Source organism: Medicago truncatula, chromosome 3 (assembly GCF_003473485.1).
Source record: "Medicago truncatula cultivar Jemalong A17 chromosome 3, MtrunA17r5.0-ANR, whole genome shotgun sequence".
Lineage (NCBI taxonomy): Eukaryota > Viridiplantae > Streptophyta > Magnoliopsida > Fabales > Fabaceae > Medicago > Medicago truncatula.
The window spans coordinates 33,987,882-33,999,884 of record NC_053044.1 but is presented as its reverse complement, the minus strand read 5'-3'; the positions used below and the strand labels follow the sequence as shown (position 1 = coordinate 33,999,884).

At 32.8% G+C, this 12,003-nt stretch overlaps 1 protein-coding gene, 1 long non-coding RNA gene, 1 other non-coding gene and 1 pseudogene across 3 annotated transcripts; all 4 read right to left on the bottom strand.

The window, feature by feature from the left end:
* Positions 1 to 820: 820 nt before the first annotated feature.
* On the bottom strand, positions 821 to 2,644 carry LOC112419863 (uncharacterized). Its single transcript, XM_024777907.2, has 3 exons — positions 2,559 to 2,644; positions 1,395 to 1,526; positions 821 to 1,185 (listed from the first exon to the last, which is right to left on the bottom strand). The coding sequence occupies exons 1-3, from the start codon at positions 2,586 to 2,588 to the stop codon at positions 994 to 996; spliced, it is 354 nt and encodes a 117-aa protein (XP_024633675.2). The 5' UTR covers positions 2,589 to 2,644; the 3' UTR covers positions 821 to 993.
* A 1,953-nt stretch (positions 2,645 to 4,597) lies between these two features.
* Positions 4,598 to 11,638, bottom strand: LOC120579372 (uncharacterized). The gene is made up of 2 exons (XR_005645171.1): positions 11,382 to 11,638; positions 4,598 to 9,706 (listed from the first exon to the last, which is right to left on the bottom strand). It is a non-coding gene; the product is annotated as an uncharacterized lncRNA (long non-coding RNA).
* On the bottom strand, positions 4,735 to 4,903 carry LOC112420579 (small nucleolar RNA snoR143). The gene has a single exon (XR_003010760.1). It is a non-coding gene; the product is annotated as a small nucleolar RNA snoR143 (small nucleolar RNA).
* Positions 7,951 to 8,082, bottom strand: LOC112420588 (uncharacterized; annotated as a pseudogene).
* Positions 11,639 to 12,003: the final 365 nt, after the last annotated feature.

Genomic DNA, 12,003 nt, shown 5'->3' with positions numbered 1-12,003 from the left:
TCCTAAACTTGTTTTTTCGAGGTTTGAAAGTCGAACTTTACATATATTATATTATGTAGTTCATAAGAGACTATCTAGACCATTTAGGGTAGGCCATATATAGGTCGTGGGATAAACGGGCCGGACCGTACTAAAAATAACATTTTAACAAAAAATACTCCTGTAAAATTTATTATAAATAATATTTTTAATATGTTTAAATAATGTCTAGCACAAAAAAATAAATTGTAAACATTTTTGTACAAACGTCGCGAACTAAAACAGCGATGAAAGCAATTTTAAATAAATTACATACGTTATGGTTATAGATATTTATATATTCGATCTTTAAAATTATAAATAACAAAACAAGTAAATAAATTTTTATATTACTTTTTTATTTGTGAGTTAACTCATTGAATTTTCACTTTTATTTTTTACTTTGATAATCCGAGAATCATTTAAAAAATATATATTTTATAGGATTTTTTTTGTTATGCGGGTTAACGAGCTATCCGCGGCCCTAACGGATGCCGGATTTTTTATGGCCGGGCTAAAAAGACTTATAAAAATTCAGGCTCAATATTAAGACACAAACCCTATAATTAATCAAGCTAATGGACCGACCCGTTTTGACAGCTGTAGCTGAGAAAAAATACATATGAGAAGCAAGACTTTGTAGTGTGGTTGTTACAGTTTCCATTTGAATTTCTAACACATCAATTCGTTCACCGATTTTAGATTTCCTTGGCATCTACAAATCTCCGATGGTGGTGTTAGTTTGATCCAATATGTCGGACCAATTGATGGGAATTAACAAGCAGAAAAATGAAAGAAGATATGAATTTATAATAAAAACTCTGAATTGTAATGCTTAGATCCACAATTACAGGAGATAAGGACAATGTAAATGGAAAATAACAATTGATAGTGAAAACTATCAACCCCAAAAGCACATAGGCTCCCAAAATCATCCAAGGTGACCCCATAAAATCATAACAGAAAGATAGATGATTATTCCTTCTCATCCATGCCATCCTCCTTTGCTACCTTTGTCTTCTTCCTGGTGTAAACCTTCCAAACTCCTGGTCTAAGTCTACGGTCCAAGCCCACTCCAATAGCCAGGTTTCTATTAGGTCCATTGTCCAGTTCCCCCATTCTCTTCACACCACCAATTTGGGATTGAGTTGATATATCAGTCATGCCCTGCAAGATAATGAAAAAACATTACTACTAAATCTTGCAAGCAATATTGAACAAGAATGAAATCACATTTTGAATAAGAGGAAGCATTAAATCACATTTTAGCAAACAAAATAAATGAATTCAATTGCAAAAATAATTATGTGACTATTTATTATATGGTCAACAATACATACCATAGGACCCCCTAAAAAAAAATAAAAAATACATACCATAGGATGTTTTTGTGTTTCGGAATTTTGAATTTCATCATTGTTCCCTCCAGATTCTGAAGCAGTCCTTTTACCCGTGGTTTGATTCTGAGATCCACCAACCTCTTGCTTCTCCATCAACTTTTCAAAGAACTGTTTCATATATAAAACAATAATTTCATTTTAGAAAATTCATAAGTAAAATGTTTTATATATTTTGCTAGTGATTGAATTTTCTTGTAAGATGGTGTGTAATTAAATGTGCGCTAAATTCTTTAGAATCTACTCCCACAAACTAAGATTTCATCACTTCAGGTTCATGTGATATACAAGTCATACTAATCTACTTACGAGGAAGAAATCATGATGATTGAACCTTGCCGAATGGCAGAGTTGCTACATCATCAGTGCCACATTAGCGTCCAATGGACGACTGACATGTGGCAAGGAAGAAAAACAAAAATAAACATTTTTTTAAGAAGTCAAACTAGCTTGCTAAAGTTGACATAGAATCGAACTTGAAACCTTGAGATGAGCTCTAAGGCCCATGCCAACACCACCAACTCAGGTGGATTAAAAACAACATAATTATTGCGATCAAACACAAAAACTATAAATTCCAGAGACTAAAAGCATAAATTACCCCAAAAAAAACTTTACTATAACACTTACCTTCATATCAATTTAATGGTCATGGAATCATTATTTGTTGGAATAGCCCAATTTAAGCTAAGTTTGATATTGTTGTCATCTGATGTTTCTTCAGTGTCCGTCTCAAATTTGAATAACTTGTAACCCTAAATTTAACTCAAAATACTACGAAAACCCTCAAAATATGTTTTCATATGAGTTTGATTTTAAAGCTCTATGAATTCAAATTGAAGGTATAATTCTCAAATTTTATTCTCATGTCTATCTAATTTTCAGATCTGTAAATGAATTTTGATTATTACGTAATTACTTTTTAGAATAACTAATTTCAAAATTCATCGTGCGTACCAATAAAACACAAAATCATGGCAAAACATAAATATAGAGGAAAATTGACATAAACTTGTCGTGTGGTGTGATAGATTAAAATCCATTTAACAAAGAAAAAGATTGCAAAATCTCAAGAATAAATACGATATAATTAAATCATGTTGGAATTGGAAAATAAGATTAAATCGTACTAAGATTGTATACCTGATTTGTCTTGTTGAATCGATTAGGCATGAACTCCTAGGATTTCTCTCGCGTTGTTGTAAAAAAAAGTTGCACAGTCAGTTGTAGGAAGACTTATTAATACTCTGTATAGTATTGATCAAATGGGCTGACCTTCTGTGTCCAAACCCAAATAATGTGATCAACGTATAAATGACCCAAATTAGATTGAGTTGCTTTTGGACCCTCCTTATTTTCTTATAAGCTACTTGATAACATGTCTTCTTACGTTATTTTCCACATATTTTTAAGTCATTTTGGTTATGTTTTGATACAAATTAGAGGAGTTTTAGAATAATTGTTTATGGTTTGCGGGACATTTTGTAATGTTTTCATTTTGAATCATGTAATTTTAGTTTTCTCGAACCAGCCAATTATTAGGTGTTTTTGATGTAATTCGCTGCAAAATTTGCAAAAAAAGGAAAAACAAAGCATCTCATGAGAATTTGGAAAGACAATGGATAAAGATTCAAGAGGCCTATGAAGATAATTGAAACATAAAAAATTGAGATTCATAAATTATCATATAAAGACTTCAACTTCGTCTATGAATCTTTCATCACATGCTCTCTCTTACGTAGTTCTACAAACAGACAACTCTATCTCGTCTACCTTACGAAGGGGAAAAGAATAAAATTAAATATGCAATATACACAAAAGAATGTTTGCTCTATTTCTACTTTCAGGCACTAGCCCCAAATTACAATATTTAATTTTATTGTTGTCTTATAATTGCATGTTGACTTGTCTTTAACCCAATAAGTAAATGGAGGGAATTTGAAGAATCTTAACCGAAAAACATAATAATTAATAGAATAGTATTAAAATTTTAGAATTAACTTTAATTACAATTAGAATCCACTTGGGTTGTCCTGGTGGTACTGGCTTGGGACCTAGGAGTATGCTCCTTCTCGAGGTCTCAGGTTCGATTCTCTCTAGTGTCAATCTAAGTGGGCTAATTTAGCTTTTAAAAAAAAAAACTTTAATACAATCAGGATTAAATTAACATTTGTTTCGAACAATAATTAGTAGTAACTCTAAATTAACTTTAATTTTTGGATTAGGAGTAGGATTAGGATTAATTGGTTAGTTTAAGTTTTTCCTTAGAACGCAATAGAAAGGGCAATTGTTGAAGCATTTCTTAGTTGAAAGGGCAAAACACTTGCAATAGAAAGAGACGGGAGTGCAGCAGCAGAAGAAGACCCAAGTTAGGAATCCTCATAATCAGCTCAAATGAAGAAGATTCAAAAGAAAAAAGGACAAACAAGAAGATAACTTATTTGATAAATAAAGCATATGCATTTATTATTTACTTATTTAGTCAAAAGATGTTTGATCACTTAAAGCGAAGATAAAACAATATACACGAGCCAAATAGCAGTCCAAAGTCATCACTATACCTTTATATTGATCGCATAATTGCATCAATCAGTACTTTAAATACCCTTACACCTATAAAAAAAAACACTCAATATAACAAAGCTGTTGCTATCAGTAGAGTCTGCCAATAGATTCTTCATCCCTGAATGCAAGATTCTTCATCCCTGAATGCAAGATCCTTCATTATAAAGACCATCTACTGAGGAAACATTGAGTTCAGAGTGAAACATTGGTTGCACAAGCTTTGGTTGTGTGAAGCAGTGAGAGCGTATTGTACATAAATTCGATCTCACGTGATTGATGAATTCAGTATACACTCTTTCTTGTTTGGGGATGACATTATAAATGTGTTATAAAGAATACATTGGTTATGATGATTGAATGCAAGAGACATTATTCAAGTTTAATTCTGTACTGTAACCGTAGTTGCCACATCCGGGTGATGAGCAGCCTACAAAAAATCATCTGAAACATAATTGTCTCCAAAAAAAGCCAATCAGAGACAAATGAAGGTATCCACTTCAATGACTCACATGCAATTAAAACCATGCAATGTCTTACTTTAGTATTGATTACGATAAATATAAAAGCACTTAATTTTTATAAAATTAAAAGACAACAAAAAGTATAAATGAAGCAAATTGATTCAAAACAGAGTGTATTCATATGCATACTACTATATGTCTTCTTCCACGTCATAAAACCCCAAAATTTATGCCAACAATAAAAGTTACATCAAAATAAACCAATAAATTAAGATTAACAGTTAATCATAAGTAAATGTGAGATGGAATTAGTAGAAGTGTGAGAAAAAAACTCAAGATCTGTGGATTCCATCTCTACGGTTGTCTGGCCGCTTCCCAATTACAACAAACCCACTATTTTTTCTGAAAAGCAGAAAACAAGCAGTAGTAGCTATAATCAAGCTTTTCCTGTGCGCACTGAATCTTTAACAAGAAAACAACACACAAGTGTTCCTTGTCCAAAACAAAATCAGGCAATAAACATAACTACAACTCTTCACAAAACAAATTTTTAAAACAAATAAGTTAATAATCAAAACAATATAAAATCAGAAGGTTGAGGGAATGATCTGTCACTGTGGGGAAAACCCAATTCAATTTAAGGGACGATAAAAGAATAAAAAAGAGAAGGAGGAGAAGGAAGAGGAAGATAGAACCTGAGATACCAAAGTCAAACCCCATTGGTGAAAAAGGCTCGGCGGCACCATTGAGCTCAAAGCTTCTTTGATTTTGTTTTGTTTGATTTTTGGGGGGGTGAAGAGAATAAAAGTGTTTCTATATACGAATTTATCTATGGAATTGGGTATTCCCACTCAAGGCTTCTCTCATTCTAATCACTGCCCTGCAGTTTCGGCTCAGCAAAATGCTGAAACACTAAAAGTGGCGAACAAAGGATACAACTCATAGCATCAAGCATTTTTATTAGGGGTTTAATTTTTCCCTGAAAATTTATTTATTTTACCTTATCAAACATAAAATACAAAATATTAACAGGTTGATCCCTGTTCATCAATTTGTAGTCATTCTTGTTCCTAACAATTCTATACAGCATTTATAATCATCAATGGTTTTCCTCTACTACAATTCAATCTAGATCCTAGAGTGAAAGGATCAAATGCCCTTAAATTACACGTTCAAAAGGCCAAATAGTTCTGATACTAAGAGAAAAGGGTCCAACAAGTCTTTTTAAAAGCGGTAATGAAGATAAGTAATGAAATGAATCAAGAGAACAATATGTTAAATTAAACAAAAACATACCTTTTTTTGCCATGAATTGTGACAAATTAGAATTGATGTCATGATGGGTCTTTTATGTAGTATTCCCCACAATCAACACAAGTTTGCAGCTCTCGCTCCACCTTCATCCTCCTTTTATCATTTTACTTTTTTAGCAAAAGATTGCAAAACCATTTCCTAATAGCCCTACTGGCATTGTTCGTACAATGAAGATTAATTACAGCAACTGTAAGTTCCACACAAAAAAAAGCAAGCCAGTGACACATTTACATGAAATTCTCCAATTCTCAATCAAACAACAAACTGTTCATGTAACCATAGTTTCTGCACAAGGGTGACTAGCAACGTAAAAAAAATTATCTTAAAGCACCATTGGCTTAAAAAACCCCAATCAGAGACTAACAAAAAATGAACAAATTTTTTTTTTTATCAATCACTACTTATATAAAAAGAAATCTACAAATAGTACAATCACAAACTCCGGATCAATCAACTTGCTAAGAGGATATATTACAGCAATCTACATCTCTCAACCTCCTATAACATGATTAGTATAAAAATTACAGCATCATTATCTAATGTTTTCTAACCAAGCAGTTACTTATTGCAAACAGAACAACCCCTGCATTATGCTTCCAGCTCACCTCCTCACAATACTGAAAACCGTGAATTATTAGGTCTTTTGTCTAAAGATTTCTTTAATAATGTATTCATATATCTGCTGCATCAAAACGAAGTTCCACATCTTCAATAATAAGGGGGCGATTGAACAGTCTTAATTAGGCATCAACATCTACAAACGTTTCAATTCATTGTTTGGTTCACAATTTGAACTTAATGGACAAACATTTATAAAAATTAATGTAAGAGATGGTATAAACATGTCTTTAGCTAACACATTGCACATATGCTAAACAACTTAATATTAGGATGCAACTCTATACCATCCCCACATAACTTTATTCAGTATTTTGATTAATAGAAAAATGTGAAAGCTATTAATTATTATTAAATTAAAAGAGAGCAAGAAATAGTGCAAATGCAAAAGCAGCAAATTGATTCCATAATACTGTCTTCTTCCTTATTATAAAACCCCGAAATTCACATCAAAATTGTTAACTTGCATGAAAATGAACACTTAAACATAAGAAAATGTGATATGGAATCAGTAGAAGTGTGAGACAAAAAACAAAAAAATAAAAATAAAAAAAAATGCCAAAGTCAAAACCCTTTGGTGACAAGGGTGTGACGGCACCTTCCAGTTCTGACCTCCTTTGCTTTCACTTTCTTTTCACTTTTCGTTGATATTGGTAAATGGAGCAAATCCTAACTCTGATAGAAGTTAGGGTTCTGATTTTCCGATTGAATTGATTATTATTTCCCACTAAAGGCCTCTCTCGTTATAATAATCTCCCTTTTCTTTATACCTTCATCAAATCAGCTGAAAGCAATGAACAATGAATCTAACCCACGCTTTATACAGAATAGAGCATTGGCAATTAGCTGAAACTTAACTCAGAAAGTTCAACGTTTAACTTGTTAACTTGTAAATGTTTATATCCTTTTCCTATAATAACTTATTGAACAAAAACTTAACCAGACTACCAGAGGTGCATTGCATGATATCTGAAGCAGCACCTTAAAAACAAAAACATAATCAACGATCACCCAATTGCAAAGACGCAGTATATCCATCATTTCATGCAAGAACAAAGAGAGGCAAAGTACAGCACTTGCTTGTATATACAGTCACAAACAAGTGATATGTTTTTCTATAACTAGCACATGATTTTAACTTAAAAAATGGTACACAGACAGCCCTTGAAAAATTCCTCAATCCAATATGCCACAACACAAAGTTCACACGGTAAAGACTCATCAATGTTTCACCAAATTCTTAGGAACATTGCTTATCATGCATTTCTATACGATTGCCTTTCCAGTCTCAGGAACATTGATTAATATTAAGTTTTCATATCTGCTGCATTGAAACCATTGAAGTTGCTACACCGTCAATAACAGGTAAACAACAAATGCTTCCCATTCAAAACTATTAATTTTTATCAAATTAAAAGAAAGGAAAAAAAAAAAGAGTGCAAATGCAAAAGCAGCAAATTGATTACATAATACTTTGTCTTCTTCCTTTTTATTAATCCCCAAAAAGTTATTTCAATATCAAAAATATTACATCCAAATGAACAATTAATTTAATTAGCAGATAACAAATAAGAAAAAAATGTGAGATGGAATTAGTAGAAGTGTGAGACAAGAAAAAACTCAACATCTGTGGATTCCATCTCCACGGTTGTCGAGCCGCTGCCGAATTACAACAAATCCACCATATTCTGAAAAATATGTTCGTCAGAAACAAGCAGTAGCTATAATCAAGCTTTTTCTGTCCGCACATTACAACAAATCCACCATATTCTGAAAAATATGTTCGTCAGAAACAAGCAGTAGCTAAAATCAAGCTTTTTCTGTCCGCACTGAATCTTTGACGAGAACATGAAGTGTTTCCTCATCCAAAATAAAATCAGCGCAAGAAAAAACACTACAACTCTGAACAAAACTAATTTTTAAAAACAAATAAGTTAATAATAATAATAATAATGATGGAAAATCAGAAAGTTGAGGGGCTCATATCAAGTGTAAATTAAGAAAGCTCTGTCACTGTGGAAAAAACCCAATTCAATATGAAGGGACAGTAAGAGAAAGAGGAAGAGGAGAAAGAAGACGAAGATAGAATATGAGATGCCAAAGCCAGACCCTTTTGGTGAAAAGGGTATGGCGGCACGTTCAAGTTCTAATCTTCTTCATTTTCATTTTCTTTTAATTTTTTTGTTGATATTGATAAATGGAGAGGATCCTAACTCTGATAGAAGTTGGGTTATGATTTTCCGAACAAATAGGGTATTTCCCACTAAAGACCTCTCTCATTGTAATCATCGCCCCTTTTTTCTACTTTCAGCAAAACAGCTGAAAGCAATGAACAATTAATGAAGTACCCACATACAATTTGCAGATGACAGTATAAACTATAAATACATTATACATGTTAAAAAGAAAACATTGGTGATGATTGAATAAAAGAGACATGATTCAAGTTAAATTCTGCACAAGGAACTATTCCGATACTGTAACCATAGTCGATGCATCCGGGTGACGAGCAAAAACAGTATCTAAAAACATAATTGGTTCCACAAACAGATCGGAGACAAATAAAGGTATACACTCCAGTGACTCCTTATATTACTCTCAAGGGATAATTCAGATTTGTATCTCACATCATCCAAAACCTATTTTTACTTCAACCATTCTAGAGACTCGTCTCTAAGACCAACTATTTGAGGATTAAACTATAATAAATTATAATACTGAAACATGAGATTTATTTGGTTTGTACACTGTACTCTATGACTTATTTAGTCTGTATTCATATGAAATTTATTTGGTTTGTACACTTTTACTCTAAGACTTGAAATCATTGAACTTGCTACATCTTTAATAGCAAGTATATCTGTGATAACTTACTTATATAACTTCAAAAATATTGAACTAAAGGGGGCAACTGAACAGTCTTAACTAAGACTCCACAAATGTTTCGATTCGATGTTCACTTCCCAATTTAAAGTGATTCAACAAATGTAAACAAAAAGGTAAATATTACTCTAAGATAAGATTTCGCTTGCATTCAACTTTCAAGAAATTAGGTATAAACATTTCTGAAGCGGACACTTTCACCGTTGCACATATGCTCTGGCTAATTATTACTCCAAGATAACACTGTAATGGCTCATCAATACCATCAAGTCATAGCAAATTCTCAGGATCAATACTTAACATGCAATTCTATGCCTTAAAAGCATGCAATTTATACCATCCCCACATACCTCAGTATTGATTAATATCCAAGTGTAAAAGCCCATAACTTGTATCAAATTACTAAAAGAGAACAAGAGTCTTCTTCCATATTACAAAACCCCGAACTTTCTGTCAAAATAAAAAAAAATACATAAAAAAATTAAATTGGAATAGCAGATATTAACAAATAAGAAACTGTGAGATGGAATTAGTAGAATGGTGAGACAAAAAAACGCAGCATCCCTGGATTCCATCTCTACTTGCCCAATTACAACAGAACCCGCCATATTTGTAATAAAACATGATCAGTAGTTGGTCAATTGATTCAATCTCCAACAACCTAACCAAATAAGATTTTACGCCAAGTTAGCGGTTTCCATGCCCGATTTACTGAATCAATTAATCGGGCATAGAGACCAAAAACTCGGGTGTCGATCCAGTTTGGTTAGGTTAGGGGAAATTGAAACAAGCCTATTTTGGATAATTCGAAACAAAATCATCAACAAGTAAACAACAAATGCTTCCCATTCAAAACAACTTTAGTGCAAAAAAACAAAAAACTACAACCCTGAACAAAACTAATTTTTAAAACAAAGAAACTAAAATGATCATAAGAATGGAAAATGAGAAGGTTGAGGGGCTCATATGAAGTGTAAATTTTGATAGATCTATCACTGTAGGAAAAAATCCAATTCAATTTGAAGGGACAGTAAGAGAGAGGAAGAGGAGAAAAAAGAAGAAGACAGAATACGAGATGCCAAAGCCAAAAGCCCTTGGGTGAAAAGGGTATAGCGGCACCTTCGACTCCTGACCTATAATTTGTTGTTTATTGTTTTTGGTTTTGATTTTGAAAATTGCTCTTTAGGCACCCAGCATTTGCGATGGATGGAATTAGGTAATATTTTCCACGTAAGACATCTTCTTTCTTTGTAATCATCGCCCCTTTTACCTTCAGCAGAACAGTTGAAGGCAATGAACAATCAAACTGACCCAGACTTTATATAAGAAAAAGAACAGTTAAATTTAATTAATAGCTAGAAAGAAGAACATGAGAGATGGAATTAGTAGAATGGTGGGGAAAATAACTAAGTATATGTGAATTTCATCTCTAAAGTTGTTTGGCTGCTTCCCAATCACAACCAAACCCACCATATTTATGAAAAACATGTTCAGTGTTTGATTCTATCTTCAACAACATAACCAAACTAAGTCTAACGCAATTATGTGGTTTTCATATCCGATTATGTTAATTAATCGGACAAGAAAACCACAGAAACTTAAGTCAAACCCAGCTAGGTTATGTTGGGAGAGAGATGATTACATGGAATCTTCAACAAGAAAACAATACAAATGGTTCTCATTCAAAGCAAGATCATTGTAAAAACTACAACTCGGAACAACAAAACAATTTATCGAAAACAAATAAGCTAAAATGATCATAAGAATGAAAAATCAGAATGTTCCGAAGGAATTGGGTATTATTTCCCCACTAAAGGCCTCTCTCGTTGTAATCATCGCCCTTTTCTTAATACCTTCGGCAAAACAGCTGAATGCAAGGATCAAAGAAATAGAGAACCACCACCTAATTCTAGGGTTTCAATTTTTCTAAACATTTCATTATTTTTTAAATTTAAATAAAAACTCTCCCATCTTTGATCCAAAAATGTTTGAGATTTATTTATGTTTAGATGTTGATGCACAAATCAATGAATCTGATTATTCACCAGTCACCACATGATATCAGTTTTAGTAATACATAAATAATAAGAATCTGAAGAGAAAAAGGAGGAAGAAGGAAACTCACCAGTGGCGACGACACAACGGCAGAACTTGAAGAAGAACGCACGTGACAGAAGTGCGGTAGCGAGGGAGATAGATATCAACATCGACAAACCAGGGTTTTAGATCGAAAGACCGGCTAGTCAGATTTGTTAGGAGTGAATCATCAACTTCGTCCTAATTTGCACCGATCTGTCAAATTGATTTCCCATTTTAAGGAAATATCAAAATGGTCAGTTTAAATTATTCATTTTATGGTTTAGATTATTCATTCCCCAATTCGTTCCAGGGTTGTTTAGATTATTCATTTTATGGTTTTTAGTTTAAGACTTAAAAATTTAATTTTTTTTTTTCTGGTCGGCAGTAATGAAGGAAATTACTAATTGATTAAAACAGTTTCTGAAAAAGGTTTGCATTTTAGGGTTTGTATTTTGATGTTGTTTTGTTTGTGGTTAAGACTAATGTTGCCAAAATCCGTAGGATGGAAGACAATATCTCGCTAATCCGGCATCACCGTGGTGGTTTAGAGCGAGATGAGTATCAGAGGTTGTAATATGTTCGTGGTGAATTCTGTGTTTTGGAAAAAATGGATGTTGATGAGTTATGTTTGTGGGACATTGCATAGGCTACTTCAAAGACCAAATTGA